Source organism: Antechinus flavipes, chromosome 6 (genome assembly GCF_016432865.1).
Source record: "Antechinus flavipes isolate AdamAnt ecotype Samford, QLD, Australia chromosome 6, AdamAnt_v2, whole genome shotgun sequence".
Taxonomy (NCBI): domain Eukaryota; kingdom Metazoa; phylum Chordata; class Mammalia; order Dasyuromorphia; family Dasyuridae; genus Antechinus; species Antechinus flavipes.
Window position 1 is genome coordinate 250072852 of NC_067403.1, and position 25160 is coordinate 250098011.

Genomic DNA, 25160 nt, shown 5'->3' on the forward strand with positions numbered 1-25160 from the left:
TATGTCAACATTGTAGAATGGATTCCTATTCAAAGACCAGTGAGACAAGATGTCCTTTATGGATCTTTTCATTTTTGAGATTCTGTGTGACTTCTATTTCAGCTACTGCCATCTCTGTGAGTTTGGGTAAGCCATTTAATCTCTCTGAGAAGATAAACGGAAGCTTTCTGCTGTGAGCAATAAACATAGAGCTAGTATCCAGCAAGCCCCAATGAGCCAAGCCTTCACAAGCAGATACCTACCTACAGCATGATGTCTGGCAACAGATAGCTGACCCCAGACACAAAAAGGACTCCTTTTTCTATATAGCACCTATATGTGAAAAGTCTTATCAGGGATATGTCAGATCACAGACAGAAAAAGTACTTTTTCCATACAGTGCCTACGTGTGAAAAATCTTATCAATTTTCCTGTTTTTGCCCAATCCCCCTGTTTTTCTTACTCTTTCTTCTTTATCTAAACTCTATAAATCTCTCTCTGCAGGGATACTTCTCCCCTTATGGAGGGCCTGCTTGAATGTGTAAAATTTAAATAGAACAAATGTCTTTACTTAACTTGGAGATGATTTGAGCCAGAATTCTTTCAGATAACACTGTGACACCCCTGAACCCAACATTTCTAGATCTTTTTTCCTTACCTATAAAATAAGGGGACTAGACAACTAGATGTCCTAATAGAAAGGGATTTTAGACTTAGTGTCCAGAGGACTTGGTCTCAGATACTTTATATGTAAATATGGGCAGGTCATTTGACCTCTGACTCAGTCTTCCCATCTATAAAGGAGGAAAATAGCATTTATCTCCAAGAATTCTTGGGAGAATCAAATCAGATCATATTTGCAAAATACTTTGTAAAACCTAGAGACCGAGACATATAAATGCTAGATAATATTGTTGTTTTAATTATTATTAATAAAATTATTTGAATCCCATATTGCTTTGATGTGAACTTAATCTCTTCCTCTGTCAGGAGGAAGCCCAAATGGCTATTATCAGATATAACCAATTCCCAGACTATCCTTTTGTATAGAGTGATTATAAGGATGGCATTCTATCAGCCTTCACGGTCTATTCCCCCAACTTCAGTGCATACTCTTTTTATTCTGCTAAACTCCTCTATGGATCTAACCTGCCAGTCTATGGCTTATTCCACCTCATGAATTATTTCCTTTCTCCTAGTTAATTGTGAGTTCCACTGAGGAGCTTGTCTTTCATATGTTCTCCCACTCTATTTCATATTTACCATTCTTAGTATCTATTTTATCCATTTTGTTTGTAATCTATTCCCCTAAATAAACCTATCTTTTGCCAAAGAGAATGGCCATTGTCAATTTGTCACATTTATTTTGAACTAGGAATTACTACCATTGACCTTATCAGATCCTATTGAATGAGATCAGAAGCAGGAGGTGGGTTTCATTAGTTTCCAAACGCCAAACTAGATCAAGAGACCTAGAAGGCTCATAATCTTCTCTTAACTTTCTTGGAAGAGCTAACTCATTGTTAAATTTTTAGTGTGAACACTTTCAGTACTAGAATGTGCAACCTACAAATCAGAGTCTTACTTGATTGTTTTGTTGATTATCACTGGATTTAAGGAAGTAATGAATAAAATGTTAATGCAGATTAAACTTAAAAATGTGTCTTGAGAACTTCGTGTTTGTTGGAGATCTAGTTGGGGAACCCACAGCCAGTCTACTCTGTAAAACAATTTTGCTGAAGATATTCTTAAAGAGCTTAATTAATAGATAGCAACAATAAATTAATTAAAATAAGTGGGAAGTAGTAAATTTCTTCTTCAGGCTACCAAGTTTTCTTCCTCTCCTCACTAATCAGTACCCAGCTGAGTGCAATCATCAAGCTTAATGGATTCCTATTTCTAGCTTTGTTTTTGACTGCAGGACACCACCGTGGTTGTTGATTTGCCTCCTCTGCCCCTTCTATTCAGTGGTCCTCGTTAAAATAATAAGAGAACTAAAGTTTCACCAAAGCCTTTGAACTTTGGTTTTCCCCTAGGCAGCCAAGGAACTGGGATTCACTCATTACCTACCCACATAGTTTGTGGGGGGGATCATCTTAACCACTTATGTATGAGCTCTAGTATTCCCTGATGATTGATTACTTGGTAATGAGAACTGGGAGCCTCCTGGGATATGATGTGGATTGTGCTTTGAATAAAATACATTGAATCATATTTTAATGATTTAAAAGCCTCTGCTGAAATCTGGGGTCAAACCCACATCTCTGGAGAGGACTCCAACCTATAATTTTGGCATTCTTTTGCAAAGTTGAGAAGAAGCCAGCATCCTATCCCTTGAATGAATCACTTAGCCCCTCTTCTATTGGCAGAATCATGCCATTAAAATCTATGAATCCTGCATCGGTATGTACTTGACACAAGTCCTGTTCAACTATTTAGAACATAAACTCTCTGTTTAGCAGCTTTCAGGATGTAATTGGAGATAAACAAGGACAGCCTGAGGAAAAATTGTGAAGGAAGGGTTTCTCAATTCCTTCTCTGTAAGTCACTTTCCTGGCTTCTGGTCTCAGGACTCTCAAACTTTCTCACCTCCTCATTCTTATTAAAGTCTTTTACACTGTAGTGTGAATAAATGAGTCAACTTTTTTTTTTTTTTTTCTGTTTTAAGCCTAGGTGACAAATTAAAGGAGTGATGTTTATTCTGAGTATTCTCTAGAAGAATGGGGTCAAACTCAAATAGAAATAAGGACTACTAATCCTTGTGTAATAATCCCTGCCTGTATATTGACTTGGTTTTAAAATATATTGTTATTTATGTTTTATTATTATCAAATTTTATTTTGTCAAATATTTCCCAATTACATTTTATTTGGACTTGGCTACATTGTGGAATTGTATTGATTGAATTTGATTCCTCTGCTCTAGAAATGAGCATTTCCCGGTTGCTTTACTGAAGTATTAGTAGAAAGAGCAAGATTTTTTGGAATTTGAATTCAAATAAATTCAACAGGCAAATTTATTAAGCATCTTACTATGTGCCAGGAAATATGGGAGGTGCTGGGAATACAAAGATAAAATCATAATTGCTTGTGCACTCCAAGAACTTATATTCGTTATAAGCTTACTATGCTTGGCCATAAGAAGTGCTTCATAAATGCTTTTCATGCATTTTTTGCATTTTAAGACTGGAATTAAGAAGAGAGATTAGGGATGGATTTTTAGAATTGGGTGTCATCTGCAGAGATGATAATTTCCCCCAGTATAATGGGGGAAATCAGTAAAAGAGAGTTTGAAAAAAGAAGATTGAGGACCAGTCTGGTATATATACTCATAGATTAGGAATGGGAGATAGATGATGATGCAGCAAAAGAGACTAAGATTATTAGGAAGAGGGGAGGGGGAGAAGAAAGAGGGGGGAAGGGAAAGAAGGAAAATGGGAGGGAGGGAGAGGGGGAAGAGGGAGAGAGGGAAAGACAGAGAGAGAAATAGAAAAAACAGAGAGACAAAGAGAGAGAGAAAGAGAAGGGAAGGAGGGAGGGAGGGAGGGAGGGAGGGAGAGGGAGAGAGAGAGAGAGAGAGAGAGAGAGAGAGAGAGAGGAGAGAGAGAGAGAGAGAGAGAGAGAGAGAGAGAGAGAGAGAGAGAGAGAGAGAAAAGTGTCAGTAGAGTATCTGGAGTTTCAGAAAGGTCAATGAGGGTGATTACTGAGCAGATTCAGTGCTCATTGGAATTGCATTTAGCAATTAGGAGATCATCACTCCTCTGAGAAAGGGTAATTTCATTGCAGTGGTTGGGTCTGAAGCTCATTTGAAGAAGTAAGTTGAAAATGAACAAATGCATCTCAACAGAGAAATGGAGGATTCTGGGATAGAATAAGTGGGGTTGGCTAGAACAATTGAATAAATAATAGCTGTTTTGTTGTGTTTGATTCTTTGGGACCCCATTTGGGGTTTTCTTGGCAAAGATATGAAAATGGTTTACTATTTCCTTCTCTAGCTCATTTTGTAATTGAGGAAATTGAAGCAAAATTAAGTGACTTGCCCAGGGTCACACAGTTAAATATCTGAGACCAGATTTGAACACTTGAAGATGAGTCTTCCTAATTCCAAGCCCAGTGTTCTACCCACTATGCCTGACATAAGAGGATTACCCTCTTCTTAGTAGTTTAACTAATTTCTTTTATGATTGAAAGTTCGTTTGCAAATCTGAACCTTGAAAAGAGAGTCCAGAGTTTTAAGAACAGGTAACTGGAGAAATATGAAAAGTGGCATCATCAACACTTAAAAAAGAAGGAGAAAGAGAACCAGGTTTGAGAATGGGGAAGAAGACATTGGGATAAAATGACGAGCTTAGTTTTGCAAAAGTTCACTTTACTGGATGCCCATCAGTTGGAGAATGGCTGAATAAATTGTGGTATATGAATGTAATGGAATATTTTTGTTTTATAAGAAACGATCAGCAGGATGATTTCAGAAAGGCCTGGAAAGACTTATATGAACTGATGCTGAGTGAAACGAGTAGAACCAAGAGAACACTGTACTCAGCAACAAGAAGACTATGTGATGATCATTGTGATGGACTTGCTTCTTTTAAACAAGGAAGTGATTCAGGTCAATTTCAGCAGATCTATGATGAAAAGAGCGATCTTCTCCAGAAAGAGAATTGTGGGAAAATACTACTTTCACCTTTTTTTGTTGTTATTTGCTTGTTTTTTTTTCTTCTCATTTCTTTTCCTTTTTGATCTGATTTTTCTTGTATAGCATGATAAATGTGGAAATATGTTTTAAAAAATTGCACATGTTTAACCTAGATTGGATTACTTCCTGTCTAGAGGAGTAGGGTGGAAGGAAAGGAGGGGGAAAAATCTGGGACACAAGTTTTGAAAGGGTGTGTGTCGAAAATTATCTTTACATGTATTTTGAAAATAAAATGCTAGTATTAAAAAAATGGAGTTTGCTTTAGAAAATTTCCCCTCACAGAATCCTTTGTTAGATCCTCTTTTTTTGAATTAAACCTATAGATTACACTGTGGTTTAGAAGTTCCCCATCACAAAAACTTGGTCACCAAAGTATACTCTTCTGGTTGACAAGAAACATCATAAGTTGAGAGTATGAATTTGGGGTATTGGATCCAATCTCTTCAATTCCCCCTTAAAATCTTCATTAAGGAGAGATGTTACTCTTCCACATTCCCCAATAGCCAAAAAAGGTAGGAGATTCTAATCCAAAAGGGAAAATGTCTGCCTAGGGCTTATAGAAGCCCAAGATAGAATAATTTAATCAAGAAAATGATTAACACTTACTTTAAAATACTTGCAAGGACTTCAAAATATCTTTTAATTTTTACTGATGCAGCAAGTGGTATAACAACCATATTCTTAGAGAAGTGAGTTACAGGAAGAAATAGACTGCAAAACTCAATCTAACACCTCTCATAACTAGAAAATCTAACCATTGGAAAAGTCAAACATACAGACCTCTGGAGAAAATAAAATGGGATTAGAAAGGAATATACCTTTTTCTCAATAGTACATGGCACAAAAATAGAGCATGTACTAGGGTATTAAAAACCTCATACTATCAAATGCAGAAAGACAAAAATATTAAATGTATCCTTTTCAGATAATGATTCAATAAAAAGTAAAAAAATGGGCCATGGAAAGACAGATTAAAGATTAATTGGAAACTAAATAATCTAATCCTAAAGAATGAGTGGGTCACACAACAAATCATGAAAACAATAATTTTGTCAAAGAGAATGGCAATAATGAGAAATATACCAAAATTCATGGGATGCAGTCAAAACATTTCTTAGGGGAAATTTTATATCTCTAAATGCTCATATGAATAAAATAAAGAATAGATCAATGAATTGGGCATGCAATTTAAAAAGTTAGAACAAGAACAAATGAAAATTAAATACCAATTAGAAATTTTGAAAGTCAAGGGAGAGAAAATAAAATTGAAGGTGAGAAAACTAATAAATAAAAACTAAGAGCTGGTTTTATGGGAGGAAATGATAAAATAGAGAAATCATTCCTGATTTAATTTAAAAAATGAAAGAAGAAAATGAAATTACTAGTATTAAATGAAAGGAGCTAATTCACTATCAGTGAAGAGGAAATTAAGACAATTGTCATGAGATATTTTGCTCAATTATAAGCCAATAAACTTATAAATAAATAAATAAATGAACAACAACAAAAAAAAAAAAAACACTAGTGAGCACAGGGGGGAAGCTAAAACCTTCCCAGTAAGATCAAGGATGAAACAAGGATGCCCATTGTCACTATATTATTCAATAGTCTACTACAAATGTTAGCTTTAGCAATAAGAGAAAAAAAAGAAATTGAAGGAATTAGACTAGGCAATGAAAAAACAAAAGTCATTACAAAATTCTAGAGAATAAATTTTAAAAATACTTGAAATAATTAACAACTTTAGCTAAGTTACAAGATATAAAATAAACTCACATAAATCTTCAGCATTTTGCTATATTATCAATAACGTTCAGCAAGAGGAGACAATTCTACTTAAGTTAATTCATTTATTCAGTGCCATACCACTCAAACTACCAAAAATTATTTTATAGAGCTAGAGTAAATGATTACAAAATTCATCTGGAAGAACAAAAAGTCAAGAATATAAAGAGGATTAATGAACAAAATGCAAAGGAAAATTCTAAAACTATATTATAAAGCAGCAATCATCAAAACTATTTAGTATTGCTCAAAAAAAATCGAGTGCTAGATCAATGGAAAAGATTAGGTACATACTACAGCAATAAATGGTTATAATAATCTATCATTTTATTTACCCCAAAACTCCAGTTTTGGGGATATTTGACAAAAACTACTGGAAAAACTAGAAAATGATATGACAGAAACTAGTTATAGATCAATGTCTCACATGTATACCAAGATAAGATCAAAATAGGTAAATGACTTACCCTTTGATCCAGCAGTGTTTCTATTGGGCTTATATCCCAAAGAAATACTAAAGAAGGGAAAGGGACCTGTATGTGCCAAAATGTTTGTAGCAGCCCTGTTTGTAGTGGCTAGAAACTGGAAAATGAATGGATGCCCATCAATTGGAGAATGGCTGGGTAAATTGTGGTATATGAATGTTATGGAATATTATTGTTCTGTAAGAAATGACCAACAGGATGAATACAGAGAGGACTGGCGAGACTTACATGAACTGATGCTAAGTGAAATGAGCAGAACCAGGAGATCATTATACACTTTGACAACGATATTGTATGAGGACATATTTTGATGGAAGTGGATTTCTTTGACAGAGACCTGAGTTTCAATGGATAAATGACGGACAAAAGCAGCTACACCCAAAGAAAGAACACTGGGAAACGAATGTGAACTATCTGCATTTTTGTTTTTCTTCCCGGGTTATTTATACCTTCTGAATCCAATTCTCCCTATGCAACAAGAGAACTGTTCGGTTCTGCAAACATATATTGTATCTAGGATATACTGCAACATATCCAACATATAAAGGACTGCTTGCCATCTAGGGGAGGGGGTGGAGGGAGGGAGGGAAAAAAAATCGGAACAGAAACGAGTGTCAATATAAAGTAATTATTAAATAAAAATTAAAAAAAAAATTTACTAGCACACCACTCCAAAAAAAAAAAAAAATAGGTACATGACTGTATTTGAAAAAAAAAATACTATTGAGGGAAAAAATGGGCATATGATTTAGACACAAACGGTGTTACCTTAGGCAAATTAATAGAGCAAGGAATAGTTTATCTGACAGATCTATGGAAAAAGAAAGATTTATGACCAAACAATAAATGGAGATAAATAGATAAAATGATAGATAATTTTGATTACATTAAATTAAAAAGATTTTATGCAAACAAAAACAACTTATCCAAGATTAGAAGGAAAGGAGAAAGATGGAAAACTATTTTTCCAGCACATGTTTCTTATAAAGGTCTCATTTCTCAAATGTATAGTAACTTGAGTCAAATTTCTAAGAATACAAGTCATTCCCCATTTGATAAATGATCAAAGAATATGAAGAGGCAGTTTTCAGATGAAGAAACTAAAGCTATCTAAAATCTTATGAAAAATGCTCTAAATCACTATTGATTAGAGAAATGCAAATTAAAATAGTTTTGAGGTATCACCTCAAACCTATCAGATTAACTAATATGACAGGGGAAAATGATTAATGTTGGAGAAGATGTGAGAAAAATTGAAGCACTAATGCATTATTGGTGGAGTTGTGAATTGATCTAAGCATTCTAGAGAGCAATTGCCCGAAGGGCAATCAAACTGTGCATAGCTTTTAACCCAGCAATACCAGATGTGTATCCCAGAGATTTAAAAAAAAAAAAAAAAAAAAAGGAAAAGGACCTAAATGTACAAAAATGGTTATAGCAGCTCTTTTTGTGCTGGCAAAATATTAGAATTTGTGAGATTGCCCATCAATTGGGGAATTGCTGAATAAATTGTGGTATATTGTTGTATTATGAAAAATGATGAGCAAGTGAATTTCAGAAAAATCTGGAAAGATTTACATGAACTGATGCTGAATGAAGTGAGCTGAACCAGGAGAACATTGTATATAGTAACAGCAACAATGTGTGATGATCAATTATGATTGACTTGGCTGTTCTCAGCAATACAATGTTCTAAGACAGCTCCAAAAGACTCATGATGGAAAATGCTATCCACATACAGAGAAAGAACTCTGAAGAATGAATGCAGATTGAAGCATATTATTTTCTTTTTTTTTTTAAACAAAATCCTTTAATGGAAAGACAAAGTAATAATAAAGCATTTCCTCTATAAAGAACAATGTTTCACAGTATAAATATCATTAGTTAGAATAGTGGGCACAGGGAATATGCATTAATAGATATATAGATAGGGAAAATGTGTCTAGGATATTGAGGGATCATTATCACTACTACAAGCCATGGATGTTTCCTGATGATCCCATGCTCCTTCTATTGAACCTGCTCCCTGGTGCTTGCTGTTGGACACATAGTCTCTGCATCCATAGTCTCTCCTGCATGCTACAATTTGGTCCTATGTTTGTGAAGCATACTATTTTCACATTTTTTGTGTGTTTTGTTTTTTGTGGCTTTCCCCTTTTGTTCTGTTTCTCCTTTCCCAAGAAGACTAATGTGAAATAGTGTTTGCATGATTGCATATGCATTATCTATATCAGATTGTTTGATGTCTTATGGGAGTGGGAGAGATGGAAGAAGAAAATGTTTGAAACTCAAAATCTTATAAAAATGAATGTTGAAAACTATTTTTATATGTAACTAGAAAAAATACTATTTGCAAAAAGTACTCATACAGCAGCTCATTTTGTAGTTAGCAAAAAACTAAAAAATAAGAGAATGACTACCAATTGGGAAATGATTGATTAAATCATGCTATATTGATTTCATGGAATACTCATTTCAGTGTGTCTGACAATTTGTATCCCCATTTGAGGTTTTCTTAGATTAGATACTGGAGTGGTTTGACAATTCCTTCTCCAGTTCATTTTATAGGTGAGGAAACTGAAGCAAACAGGGTTAAGTGACTTGCTTAAGGTGACAAAACAGTACTATCTGAGACCAGATTTGAAATCAGGACTTCCTGACTACACTCCTGGAGCTCTATTCCATTGCACCAGCTAACTGTCCCCTAATAGAATACTACTGGACTATAAAAAATTATGAAAAATATGGTTTCAAAGTAGCCTCAGAAGACTTGTATGAACTGATACAGAATAAGTTAGCGAACAATTTATACAATAGTAAAGTGATAAAGACAAGAAATTTTGAAAGTTAAAATTACCGAATTAATATAACATACCCACATGTGCAAAAATGTTTGTGGTAGTCCTTTTTGTAGTGGCAAAAGACTAGAAACTGATGGATGCCCATCAATTGGAGAATGGCCGAATAAATTGTGGTGTATGAATGTTATGGAATAGTATTGTTCTGTAAGAAATGATCCCCAGGATGATTTCAGAGAAGCCTGGAGAGACTTAGAACTGATGCGGAGCAGAACCGGGAGATCATGATACATGGCAACAAGATTATATGATGATCAATTCTGATGGATGTGGTTCTCTTCAACAATGAATTGATTCAGACCAGTTCCAACTGTTCAGTAATGAAGAGAGCCATCTACACCCCGGGAGAGGACTGAGTGTGGACTACAACATAACATTTTCATTCCTTCTATGTTGTTTGCTTGCATTTTTGTTTTCTTTCTCAGGTTTTTTTCGTCTTTCTAGATCCGATTTTTCTTGTGCAGCAAGATAACTGTATGGATATGTATACATATATTGGATTAAACATATATTTTAACATTGACAATTGTTGGAATATCTGCCATTTAGGGTGGGGGAAGGAGGAGAAAATTTGGAACAGAAGTTTTTGTAAGGGTCATTGTTGAAAAATTACCCATACATATGCTTTGTAAATAAAAAGCTATTTAAAAAAAGTTTTAATACTAACTCAGCTTTCTATAGCTCTTTAAGGTTAAAAAAGGATTTTCCTTATTGTCACCAAGTAGTGAGTCAGTTAGTCAATATTTATTAATCACCTACTATATTCCAGGCACTGTGCTAAGCACCAAGGCTACGAATATGAAAAAGAAAGTTATATTCTGCTTTCAAGGATCTTATAATCTATAAGATGAAGAAAAAAAAGTAGGAGTATGGGGCAAAGAAGGAGTAACTGTCCCCTTTTTCATTTACCATATTTCAATCCTCTCTGTGTTTGATGCCCAAGGTGGGTACTAACATAATAAAATTTATAGACATTCAAAGGTGAAAGTAATGAGTGAATAAAAAATCATTTCTTAAGGACTTTATTACACGACAGGCACATTATTAAGGGCTGGGTGGGGATCCAAATCCAAACAGGCAAGACTCTCCAGTGTCCTCAATAAGCTTACATACTAACTGGAGAAAACAAAAGATAGGGGAGTGGTAGCCAGGGAGGAGTGTTTTGGAAACAGGAAGTCAGAGAGAATGGTTCTTGGGGTCAGAGGGCAATTAATTCATATGTTTTTAGCAAGGATAGTAAAGCTGATATGATGACTATTCTCAGAGATGGTATAAGGAAGTGTAAAGGTAAAAGTTCATCATTCTGAGCCAGGGACACTAAGATATGACCTTCAGTTCCACATAGGGATGAAGGCTAGAGAACAGGTAACATGGCATGTAAATGGCATTAAATCCAACTCCCTAACTTTATCCCCATTTTGTAGAAAATAAGATAGAGACTCGGTTCTTGTGATTCTAAATTCAATGTTCTTTTCCTCAAACTATAGAACTCAGCATTCTCAAGGTTTAGTCTGTAGGATTAAATCCCAGGATAAGCCAAGTTTATTCAATGATTTTTTTTTTTTTTTGTTATTGTCCCAGATGACTTCATCACTGGCCCCATTACATCAATTACCAGAAAAGGATTTCTCTGGCAGCTGAGTAGACAGAACAATTCTGATGTAATTCTTAAGCCCAGACCAGAGTGCACTGACAGGTGCGTCAGAATGACTTTGTGGATTGGTGGCGATTGTCCAAATAGGCACTTTGTACTTCAGCCATCTCATATCTATTTTACTCCTTTGAATATTTAGGGACGTTAGTATCTGCTGAAATCTAGAAACTGATGGAGATGGAGGTGGATTCTGGTTTAGGATACAGGAGAAATAAACTCCAGATGATAACTGACTATTGGAGAAGAAGGATCAAGTGGGGGAGGATGGGGATTATATCCCCACTGGAATGAAGGACTACCCCAAGTCACTTCATTGAGATATCAAGAGATGTAAAACTGGCAAGGGTTAACTGGGCAGACCAGGGTCCCTCTGAGGACCAAAATGCTGTGAGATCAGCCTCTGGGGCTCTCTAGAGGTAGGTAAAGGATTGAGGACAATCAGCAATGCCTGGAAGTTACCTCAAATCCGTTAGAAGGTAAGAGCTAAGTCTCCCCATCACAAATTTAAGAAAGTTGGTAAATTTCCTTGCTTATCAACGGAACCCTCTCAAACCAGTGTCTGCAGCAAAATGAGATCTTTCAACATTTTAGTGCCTATTTCTACCATTTCCACACCTCCCCAAACCTATTTATATCTAGGTGAAAATTAGTCAAGCTTTGAAGATAAGAAGTCAGGCTTGAAACTTGAGCAACATATGGAAGGAGATGGGAGAACTTGTTCCTAGAGGAAGGAAAAGTGGATTTGGAGCAAGAAGAAATGGGCTTGACCTTGACTTTTTGGTTTATAGCCTCCATGATCTTGGCAAGTGATTTAAACCCTTTTTGATTCAGGTTCCTTTTTTGTAAGGTGAATAATCTCAAGAGCCTGTACAGTCCTGAAATTCTATGGTTTCTCATGTATATATATGAGGCCCATGTCTTTTTCTTTTTAAGCATTAGTGAGCAGAACCTTTTTCTTACCTTCTGTGAGAAGCCTTTGCCAAACTCTCTTAATTGCCATTTTATTCTAATGGCCAATTTATTCTAAGTTTTGTTTGTATGTAGTTGTTTGCACGTTGTCTTTCCGATTAGACTGTGAATTCTTTAAGGGAAGAAACAGATTTCAGGATGGGTTTGGTTTTTTTTTTTTTTTTTTGGGGGGGGGTGGATTTCTTTGTATCCCTACGCTAAGATAGTGCTGAGCACATGTTATTCAGTTATTTCAGTTCTGTTAAACTCTTTGTGACCCCTTTTAGCAGAAATACTAGAATGGTCTGCCATTTCCATCTTCAGTTCATTTTACAGATGAGTAAACTGAGGCAAACAGGACTAAGTCACACAAGTAATATGTGTTTGAGTCCAGATTTGAACTCATTAAGAGTCTTCCTGACTTTAGGCCTGGAATTCTAGCTACAGTATCACCTAGCTGCTCTAGAAGGAATTTCATAAATGCTTGTTGACTTGATTGGATTTTTCCCTCAACTCTTCAATCAATCAACAAATATTTATGAATCTTATATTATGTGCCAGGTACTGTCCCAGTGCTAAGGATACAAATATGAAGACTGAAACAATCCCTGCTGGAAAGGATTTTACCTATCATCTGTTCCTTTGGCTCTTCATTACAATTTGAGAAATCTCTAAAGTCTGGGACCTAGGATGATCATCCCCCATCCCAAGTGGTGTCCATATTCAACCTGTATATCAACAAACCAGACCCATAATGTTTAGCCTTATTGTCCCCCTTCTTGCTACGACTAAATATAGAAACAGACAGGTAGGTCTCTTTTCTTCTAACAGAGGAAGACCCCCAAAGACAACTTTGCTGTGATGGACATTCAGATGTCAAAATCGATGCCTGCTTATACAGGTTACTTTATTCATTTCCCTCTTTTAAAAAAAAATGGGGTAGATGTGGAGATATTAGTCTAGGAGGATTTATGGTTGAGTAATCCTACCAGAGTTTAGGAAATAGATCCATTCAGACTTCAAGATCCAGTATAGGATACCCTAATTTGCTCTAAAACCCAAATCTCTAAACTCCTTAGCTGCTATTGACATCTCTTTCTCTAATCTCAGAAAAGAGGGCTTTTTGTTTTTCACAAGACATCTTTCCTGGTTTTACCCCAACCTCAGTTTTCTGGTCTTTACATTGTCTACCATCAAGCCATCAAGTTGGCAAATTATAGATCTACAGCTGTGAAGGAACTGAGTGGCTACTTATTCCAATTCCTGTTTACTTTACAAAGGAGGAAACTTAATCCCCATTCAGGTTAAGTGATTAACCCAAAGTCATACTAGTCATAAATAGGAGAGTCAGAATTTTTTTCAAGTTGGATGACTGACTCTATAATCAACAGAATTTCCATAGCACCATATGTCTTTCTCATATGATTGCTCTTAAATAAAAATAATGATGATTGTAAAATACACAGGTCTTTAGTGGGAATTCCTCTTTCCATTCCTCCCTTGCAGACTCTTTCCTCCTTCCCAGTCAGAGTTCCCAGAGGCTTTCCATTGAGGTAATTTAAAACATTCAGAAGGTTTCATCTAACAACAATAATTCATATTCATTTCTGGGGGACTACAAGGTTGAAAAAGCATTTTCTTTACATTAACCTGGTGTGATAGGTAGTGGGTTATTCTTCCCATTTAATGAAGACACTGAGGTATTGAGAATTGAAGTAACTTGCCCATATCACCCAGCTAGGAACTATCTCGAGTAGCATCTGAGCCCAAGTACAAAAGTAATGTGTCATCTGTTTCTGGGAAGCTGACTTTATGAGATCTCTTTTCACCAAATAGCCCAGACCTTTCTTGATCCTTTCAGGCAGCTTAGGGAATAGCAGTGTCCTAGCAGAGCTAGGAAATGGCTATTCTCCAGGTAAGGTCTTCACAGCATCAGAGAAAAAAAAATCTCTTCCCTACTAGTTTTGAGATCAAATGCTTTAAGATAAAAACGACATGTTACTTGATTAAATATCTTTTTGTTTTGAACTGTGCTCTCTGACTGGCTAGTAAAAGGAAACACATTAGTGGGGGCTTTGAACTATGATTTTGAGAGAGTTCTCACCTATGCAGTGCAATAAATCCGGGATAACTTTTCGAGTGACTCAGAAATGGGAGTGAGCGCTCTAGATTGTTGAACTATAAATGGCCTTGTAAGCCATTTAGTTCTCCCTCCATTTTATAGGCCAGGAAAATGAGGTCCAACAAAAGAAAGATGATTTGATTAAAGCTATGTTGCAAATTAGTGGCAGAATGGAAATAGGCCCTAGTTCTCCTTAAGTCCAGCCAGGAGTTCTTTCCACTATATGCAGTCTCCACAAGCGATTAATGGACCATATTATTTTCTAAGTTTTTTTTTTTTTTTAATTTATATTCACCATGTGAATAAGATTTATTGTACATCTTTATACTGAGGCACAGGAAGACATCACAGAAAACCAGTAATACCGCTGAAATGCAAATATATCTTCTGTCAATCAATGCTGTATTTGATGTAGCAACACTCAAAGCCAACCTTATAGGGGTATAACGTCATGTCAAGCACCTAGGACGTATAGTTAGTAGACCCGAATTTACATTCTGCTGAGACAATTCCTGGTTCTATGGCCTTCAGCAAGTCACCTAAGTTCTGTGAGCCTCAGTTTCTTTATTCTGTCAAATAGGATAAAAATACATACATCAGTTAGCTCAACAGGTAGTATACCAGACCCTAGCTTCTTCAATTGTGGTTTGCAGTGCCATATGGGGTCATGTAACTGAATGTGTGGGTCACAAAATCATGATTTATTATCAGTAAATATTTGATATATATACCTATTTTATGTCTACATAACCAAGGTCATGTGAAAATTTCTCAGATGAAAAGAATTGCAAAAAGAAAAAGTTTAAGAAGCCCTGTACTAAAAAGTATGCAGAAATTGAATCAGAAAGGCCTGGGTTCAAAACTTGTCTCTTGATACTTATTAGTTGTGTGACCCTAGATAAATTATTTCACTTCTTTAATCTCATAGAACTCTCAAAGACTCTTAAGTTGTGCACCTGTATTGCTTTTTGTATGAAAAGTTTTTTTAGAAATGCCTCCCAGAAACAGGTTTTACATAATTCTACTTTTACCTACTTTCTCTGACTCACATTTCTGGAGGACTTCAAGATGACCTTTCTTACAGTCACACATGAGTGGGGCAGAATGGCTAGCAGTAAGAAAACCTAACATGATGAGTATGTGCTGGGATACCCTGGGAGACATAAATTTGAATTCTGCCTCAGGCACATACTTGCTGTGTGATTCATAAATCACTAGGGATGATAACATTTGAAGCACCTGCCTTCTAGAGGGACTGTGAGAAAAGTACTTTACTAACTTCCAAGACTATGAAAAAAAATATTTTTTTTACAATAATTATTGGCATTTCCATAGCACTTTACAATTTCTAAAGATATGAATGGAAATTTTCCTCTTGATTCTCATCACTACCAGGTGAATAAGGTGCTCACTGCTTAATTAAATGTCTTTGGAAATGCTGAATTGTGTAATCTGGCTGACTAGTAAAAGGAAACCTACTAATGGGGGTCCATGAGCTGGATTCTAACCTGTGTAATGCCTCAAATCTGGCATTGCTTTTCTGATGTGAGAGAGTGCTCCAGTTGGTACAAAAAGAGCATTTGAACAGTTGAAGATGAGAAAACCGAAACTTAAGTGATAAATCTCAGAGACAGAATTTGAATCCAGGTTTTCCTTTATGGAATCAGAAAGAGATTCCCCACATTTTTCATATGAGGAAATTGAAACACAAATGTTAATTGATTTTCTTAGGGTCACACAATTACTATGTTTCTGAGGCAGGATTCAAATCCAAGTCCTCATTAGAACTATTTCTCTTTTGGGGTCTAAAATTTAATTCTTTGTGCATGTTTAACATGTATTGGATTACTTGCTGTCTAGGGGAAGGGGCAGGGGAAAGAAAGGGAGAAAAAATCTGGAACACAAGGTTTGACTTTCCTAGTAGAATGGTAGGTTAGGATTTCCTATCGTTTCTCTGAAACTTATTAAGTCATTTTTCAATCATGTCCAACTCTTTATGACTCCATTTGGAATTTTCTTGGCAAAGATATTGGAGTGATTTTCCATTTCTTTCTCCAGCTCATTTTACAGATGAGAAAACTGAGGCAAACAGAATTAAGTGACTTGTCCAGGATCACACAACTATTGAGTATCTGAGACCAGATTTGAATTCAGGAGGATGCGTCTTCTTGACTCCAATAGTAGGATGCATGTTTACTTATTCTAGCTCTTCTTCTTCTTTGCCACAATTTTAGGAAGGAGTGACTACTGTTTCTCAAAGTTCTCATTATTTCTACCTTAGCAACCAATTTTTCTATGGTGATGAAGACCAGGTTCAGAATAGCAGTTCCTTAGGTTGGTTCCATCACTTTTTAAAAAGATTTTAATAAGGTAAGAAATTGTTAGTTCATCTGCTTTGTGCAACTTTGAGCAATAGCTTTCAGCTATTCTCTGTGTAATTGAAGTCCCTCATCATTATTTCAGCTTGTTTCAGTGCCATATCCTATTCCCTTTCTGTCCCAGTAGTCTTCAGTGGCAATACCATCTCTTTTTCTGTCTCCCTTGATATTTCCTCAGTTTTTCTCCACCATGATTTTTTCCTTCTTTCTTTCATGTCCTTCTCCTTAACCTATAATGCTACAGTGCCTTGCTCCCTTCTTTACTTATCCTATTCTTTTCCATAAGATATAAGCCTCCAAAGCCATATTTATTCATGACTAACTCACTCAATAAATTCTTAATGTCACTCATTGGTTAAATTTGAGTTCACCTTGGGTATGTACTCATCCCTGGGTCATTTCATTAAGGATCTTCCAAATTGTTATCAAACCATCAATGACTTTTCTTTGGATCCTACTAGTCAACAAGTTCTGAGTCTCCTAAATAAATGATCATCTAGCCCTCATCTCTCCATCTTATTACAAGAAGAGAATTGATTCTTGCCCATTGTTTTCCTATATGTACTTCACTTCAAGGCAGTAGAGTGAAGATAGAAGGAATCTGGTAAGACCTGGTTTATATGTTCACTTCTGATACATAAATGTAATCTTAGGTAGTCACAACCTCTCAATGTTCTGGGCATCTCTCTGAGAATATAAATCACAAATAAAGTGCCAACCTGTAATAGCAGAAGGAATTTCTTCACATATAAATTTCTAATTCCTATGACAACATAGATCTAGTCCTTATGCATTTGGTTTAAATAAGTCTACAAAGAAATTTATTAATATTTTTATTAGCATTCAACAAAATCAATACATTCAATTAGAAAATTTTGTCCCTTCACAGCTTTTTTTTTACTAGAATATAGTTTTTTCCAATTTATTAATTTTGAAATTTCTTCTAATCACTTAGATCTATCCTTATTTCTGAATGTGGTTTTACTGGGGGGGATAACTGAGTTGTTTCTCAGATATTTGATTTCTTTATGGTTAATATAAATGGCATTTCTTTTCTAAACAAAAGTTTTCTTGGATTTGTTGGTAGTGTAGTAATATATAAGACTTTTGGGATAGACTTAATATGAATCATACAACTTTGTTGAACTCATTTTTTATCCCAATTTTTGGTCGAGTCTGATAGCCTGATGAATTCTTGAATATGATTTGTATGTTTTTTTCTTTCTTTCTTTCCTTTCTTTTTCTTTTTTTCTTAAGATTAAATCAACTAGGAATTTGACTCAACTATTTGATATTATAGTCAAGAATGGGACAGCTTGTACTTGCAAATCTATCTGGCAATGGAGGTTTTAAAGGAGTAAATGTTGTCACAGTTGAAGCACTGAATACATCTAGTTTCTAGAGATAGCCAACTAAATTGCAAGAGGATCAGGCTGAGGACTGAGTGTTCTTGGAGCCTTCCAAGTAAACAGGGTCTCAAGAGGCAATCAGTTCATTTGACAGAGTTGGATGACTGCATGTGTTCCTGTTGGCCACCACTGAGGAAACTAGCTTGGGAGGGAGAGGCTGTTGATTTCTTTGGAATAACTAGGAAATAGGCACTCCTGTCAAGAAGCAGTAAAGGCAAAAAAATGTATATGGAGTGTCTAAACGGCTTCTTCCTTTCTGAGTCAGTTTCTGGCTATATCTATGAGACACCCAAACAGATCAAAATAATAAGCACAATCAGTGATTCACCTGATCAGTTAACATTTATTAAGCTCTTATTCTGTACCAGACACTCTACTAAGCTGGGGACAAGGGGACAGAATTCAGCCAAATTTTAAAATCCTATAAACATTTACTAAAAAACCTGCTATAAAACCTGATAGGCTTTTGGCATCATGTAGACACGTTCCCTCAAAAACTGCCTCTTTTCTGAATTGCTAAGAGAGAAGGTGGATAGGGCTGCCTGTCATGACCAAACTAGGTTTTTGTTTTATTCTTGCCTTTCCTATAGGACCTGGCAAAACGAGAACTAGTCCTTCATGGAATAAATTTTATTTCAGTCAATTTGGCTTTAAAGAGCATTCCTTGAAAGTAAATCCTACTTTCCTATCAATTTCTTTCTTAAAAAAACAAAACAAAACAAAAACGTAGAGCTATTTTGCTATCTTGAATTGAATGGAAAAGAACTTCAAGTAATTGATGTAAGAACTCCAAGAGATTTTCCTTAAATTTGACCAAATCACTTCCACAATAAATTAATTCTATGGCTCCCTAATTTTTAAAGAGTCAAATACAAAATCCTAAGCTCATAGGATCATAGTTTTGGAGTGGAAGGCATCATGGAACCCTTTGAGTTCAATCTCCTCATTTTACAGATGAAGACACTGAGGCACAAAGAAGTTAAATGAGTTGCCCAGAATTACACAGCTCGTAAGTATCTCCTTTACATGGAATTTAAAGTTCTTCAAAATCTGACTTCAGTTTATCTTTTCAGCTTTACTAGATGTTACTCCCCAATATTATACATGATCATATTCTATATTCCAGCCAAATGGGCCTTCTTGCTGTTCCTTACACATGGCATTCTATTTTCCTTCTTCCTCCTTTTTACTGGCTGTATTCTGTGCCTGCAATGTTCTTGTCTTCTCTGCTTCTCAGAATTCCTTGTTTCCTCCAAAGTCCAGTCACATTTCACTTTCTACATGAAGCCTTTTTTGATTGCTTCAGATGCTAGTTCCTTCCCCCTCAAATCATGTTGGGTTTATTTTATATGTATATAAGTGTTTGTATCTGCATGTGTAAATGTATATATATATTTATATATATATATATATATATATATATATGCACACACACATATGTATGTATATATATATATATATCTGCATATATAAACCACATTATATATATATGCATATAGGCACACTATATATATATACATATATGTGCATTCACATATATATTCATAAAAGTTATCAATATTATCAGGCTTATATGATGTGCTGTTGACTTTTTGTGAATTCGTTCTTTTTAATTTCTTTTGTATTTCTTTGGAAGACTCTCTGGGGGAAAGAATGTATTTAGAAATAAAGGTAATGTACAAACTAAAAATGTATCAATAATTAAAAAAAGAAATTGTGCAAGTATTTGTTATTCATTTAGATGGAAGTTTGACCCGATTCCAAGAGTTACAAATGTGAAATTAGGGAATTCCCAAGCATGAAAGACTTGCCCATGGTCTATAGAAGGACAGATAACACAATTTCTGAAAAGATTCTTGGAGTAATGGGGAAGTTTGAAAAATTATCCTATGGATATGACACTAGATCCAAATCATGGAGTCAGGAACATTTGTATTCAATTTCTCTGCCACAGCTTAACTCTAAGATCCTGACTGACTTAATTGACCCCTCATGCCTCTGAGTAATTTTTTCTGAGACTAAATTACAGATGAGTTCTCCATTTGCATTTGGAAACGAAATTGGGGAATCTCCATTCAGCATTACTCACAAAAAGTGAAATCCAAGATCCTATAAACACCTGGAATGCAGAGCCTTTTCTTTTTATTCCTAGCACTTAGCCCAGTTTCTATTATATAATTGGCATTTAATAGATGCTTACTGATTGACTGAAGGTATTAGGACTATAGTAAGATGAATGGCATTGAGAGCTTAAAATCATGTTTGAGGTAAGTTTTATTATACTGAGTTTTAATATTGTCTTTTGTTTTTATACCATAGTTATTTTCTCCTAACATGGTCTATCGCTCTTCCTTCTCCCTAGTGAACCCTTCCTTATCATAAAAAAAAGCATTTCAGCAAGGTCAAACATTACAGCAACCAACTTTGACAGTATGTACTGTATTCCCTATCTGGAGTAGCCATTTCTCTCTTGAGAGGAGGAAGATGTGTTTCTTAATCACTTTTCTGGAACCTGAGCTGTTTATTATAATATATTAGAATTTGACTGATTTTTTTTTTCTTTTTTAGCCTTAGTAGCATTTAGATCATTGGAAACACAATGTTTCCTAGTTCTCTTTGTATTGCTTTATAGATGATCATTTTAGAAGGGGGGAGAACAGGGAGTAAGTAAAGATACAGAGATAGGAGAGGAAGGTGGATCTAGTGGAAAGAATGCTCTCCTGGGAATCAGGAGAGTTCTATATTCAAATCTTGTCTTACGGCTACTAACTGTGTGAACCTGGGCAAGTCATTTAACTTGAAGCTATTTTCCTTATTTTGCAACTAGGATAACAATAATAATTGATAGGGTTGCTGTAGGACTCAAATGAAATGTAGGAAAAGTGATCTCTAGCTATTGGCTGTTCTAATTAATTCATAGTTCAGGAAAAGGCTGGTTGGGGCAAATGACTTTAAAAAAACAAGGAGATTCTTTTGGATTGCTGAGGGAGTGCCAGATCATAATCTGGAAAGCTAAACAAAGGAATTAAATTTTGTCCTATTGGCAATGGGGAGATCTAGAAAGTTCCTGAGAAAAAGACTTTTTGCTCTGCCCAGTGTAATGAGAATTGTGCTGAAGGAAGATGAATCAGCAGCAGCATGCAGGAGGAGAGAAAGACTAGAAGCAGAGAAACCAGTTAGGAGACCATTGATGAAGGAGATAATAGAAGATTGAATCTAAGTGGTAGTCATGGGAATGGAAAGGAAGACATTAAAGAAACATTTTGAAGAATCAACAGAAATTGGTAATTGAGTGGAAATGAGTGGATGAAGGAAAGAGAGAGGTCAGATGTCTCTGGTTTCAAGAAATATTGCTATGTCATTCCCACGCTCAAGTTTTATATCACAAGTGAGATAGATTGTGATGAGTACTGAGGAAGGAATGCCCATATCAATGAGATTGGGCATCTATTAAACTACTAAAGTATCACATTTTCCCTGAATAAGTTTATGGCTAACGCAGGACATGTTTAAGCCTGAACTTTCTTTTAACTCTGGGGTTTCAAATTTATTCGTCCATCCTTCCATCCATCCAGTCCATCCTTCCATCCATCCATCCATCTTTCCTTCCATCCATCCATCCATCCATCCATCTATCCATCCATCCATCCATTCCATCCATCCATCCATCCATCTATCCATCCAGTCCATCCTTCCATCCATCCATCCATCTATCCATCCATCCAGTCCATCCATCCATCCATCCATCCTTCCATCCTTCCATCCATCCATCCATCCATCCATCCATGCATCCTTCCATCCTTCCATCCAGTCCATCCATCCATTCATCCTTTCATCCATCCATCCATCTATCCATCCATCCATCCATCCTTCCATCCATCCAGTCCATCCATCCATCCATCCATCCATCCTTCCATCCATCCAGTCCATCCATCCATCCATCCATCCATGCATCCATCCATCTAGTCCATCCTTCCATCCATCCATCCATGCATCCATCCTCTTTTTCTTTCAACAAACATTCATTAAGCAATAGGAAGAGTACTATGCTGGATGCTAATGAAGATACACAATTTAGATAAAACAGAGAGGGGAGAGGAAAGTGAGTATAGTGGAAGTGTATTTGACTGGGAGTCAGTCTCTATCCTTAGTGAATTTATAGTCTAATAATGGCCTAAGACCCAAATGCCGCACACACACCGATTTTAAGGTGGAATAGGCCCTTGCATTTCACTGGCATAGGGAGTTTCTGCTGGAGAACTCACTGTACCAATGCATTCATATTCTTCCACACTTGTTTGGGATCGTGGAGAGTTTAACTGACTTGTTCAGGTCACGAACCAGAATGTCTCAGAGGGAGGATCCCGGGAACTGCGGACTCTAAGGTCATTTCTCTATCCCACGTGCAGCTCTTGCCCGCTGAGTCCCGAAGAAAGGACTTTGTGTTCTGAAGCTGGGGAAGTTAAAAGTTAGAATGATTCTGGTTCCAACAAAACCCTCCTGAAACACTAAGGTCCTCATTCCTCTGACAGGCCGCAGGAGCGGTTTTCATGGAAAACCGCACGGAGACGGTCTGGTTCTTCTTCCGCCCGTTCTCGCCTCACTTCCAGGTGCAGATGCTGATTTTTGCGGCTTTCTTGGCTATGTACCTCATCAGCCTGGGCGGGAACGCCACCATTGGCCTCGTGGTGCAGGCCCACCCCTCGCTCCACACTCCCATGTATTTCTTTCTGGCCAATCTGGCGGTTCTGGAGATTTTCTACACGTCGGCCATCGCGCCCTTGGCCTTGGCCAACCTCCTGTCCATGGGGAAGACTGCGATCTCCCTCCCCGGCTGCGGCGCCCAGATGTTCTTCTTTGTCTTCCTGGGGGGCGCCGACTGCGTGCTCTTGGCCGTCATGGCCTACGACAGGCTGGTGGCCATCTGCTACCCGCTGAGGTACACGCTCCTCATGAGCTGGCGCCGGTGCCGCCAGCTGGCGGCGGGCTCCCTGGCGCTGGGCTTCCTGCTGTCGCTGCCCCTGACCCTGCTGATTTTCCGGCTCCCGTTCTGCGGCCGGAACGAGATCTACCACTTCTACTGTGACATGCCCGCGGTCATGCGCCTGGCCTGCACGGACACCCACACGCACGAGACCGCTCTGTACGTCATCAGCTTCATCGTGCTGATGCTCCCCCTCGCGCTCATCTCCACCTCCTACGTCTACATCGTGGCCGCCATCTTGCGCATGCGGTCCGCCGAGGGCCGCCGCCGAGCCTTCTCCACCTGCTCCTCGCACATCTCCGTGGTCCTGCTGCAGTACGGCTGCACCAGCTTCATTTATCTGTCTCCCAGCTCCAGGTACTCCCCTGAAATGGGCCGAGTCGTGTCAGTGGTTTACACCTTCATCACGCCCATCTTAAACCCGCTGATCTACAGCATGAGGAACAAAGAACTCAAAGATGCCCTTCAGAGGACGCTGGGAAAGTTATCGTGGGCACGGTGCAAATGAAGGGTTCCATGGCCCTGGAAAATGGGCCTGAATCACCGGCGGGGGTGGGGGTAAGGAGGGCTGGAGCGGGAATCAGTTATGTCCAATTCTCTGTGAGTCTCTGAACCACACTTGTCCCCGTTCTTGGCAAAAATGGTGGAGCGGTTTCTTATTTCCTTCTTCAGTTCATTTTACAGATGGGGAAACTGAGGCAAAAAGCATTCAGAGATTTCCCCAGATTCACCCAGCTAGTAAGTGTCTGGATTTGAATTAATCATTTCCCATCTGGATTTCTATACTAACAGTTGTGTGATCATGGACAAATCCCTGAAACTCAATGTGTTCATCTTTAAAATGCAGATTATCTGAATGACTTTCCTCACAGGATTGTTGTGAGGGAAATGTTTTATAAACCTTAAAGTGCTTTTAAAAATGTTCGTTTTTATTAAAGACTCCTGGACTCAGAGCCAGGAAACCAGAGTTTGAAATCTGTCACTTACTACCTTTATATATTACCTAATACCTATATACTCCTAGAATTTTGAGAGAAATATAACCTTACTCTAGGGGACCTAATTCATTAGTATGAATATGAATTGAGAAAAGGATCTGCAGAGTATATATGAGATTACAAATGGATTAATCCTACCAATATCTCCTGCCTTTCATAGATTTTTGGATTAAAGTCACAGCTGGTACGTTACAAATTTATGCTATCTAATTTTTTTCCATTTTAAATATGTTAAAGTATAAATTAAATACAATATATGTGTACATGTCCAAACAGTTATTTTGCTGTACAAAAAGAATCCGACTTTGAAATAGTGCACAATTAGCCTGTGAAGGAAATCAAAAATGCAGGCGGACAAAAATAGAGGGATTGGGAATCCTATGTAGTGGTTCATACATTTCCCTGAGTTCTTTCACTGGGTGTAGCTGGTTCAATTCATTGCTGTTCTGTTGGAGCTGATCTGTTTCATTTCACTGTTGAAGAGGGCCACGCCCTTCAGAATTGATCCTCATATAGTATTGTTGTTGAAGTATACAATGATCTCCTGGTTCCGCTCATATCACTCAGCATCAGTTCCTGTCATTCTCTCTAGGCCTCTCTGAAATGATCCTGTTGGTCATTTCTTACCGAACAATAATATTCTATAACATTCATATACCACAATTTACTCAACCATTCTCCAATTGATGGGTATCTACTCAGTTTCCACTTTCTAGCCACTACAAACAGGGCTGCCACAAACATTTTGTCACATACAGGTCCCTTTCCTGTCTTTAGTATCTCTTTGGGGTATAAGCCCAGTAGAAACACTGCTGGATCAAAGGGTATGCACAGTTTGATAACGTTTTGAGCATAGTTCCAGATT

The 25160-nt window shown here is 37.0% G+C and overlaps 1 protein-coding gene across 1 annotated transcript; it reads left to right on the plus strand.

Annotated features, from left to right (window-relative positions):
- The first annotated feature begins 22415 nt into the window (after window positions 1-22415).
- On the plus strand, window positions 22416-23805 carry LOC127541639 (olfactory receptor 10V1). The gene has a single exon (XM_051966858.1). It carries the CDS (start codon window positions 22864-22866, stop codon window positions 23803-23805), a length of 942 nt encoding a protein of 313 aa, XP_051822818.1. The 5' UTR covers window positions 22416-22863.
- The last annotated feature ends 1355 nt before the right edge of the window (window positions 23806-25160 follow it).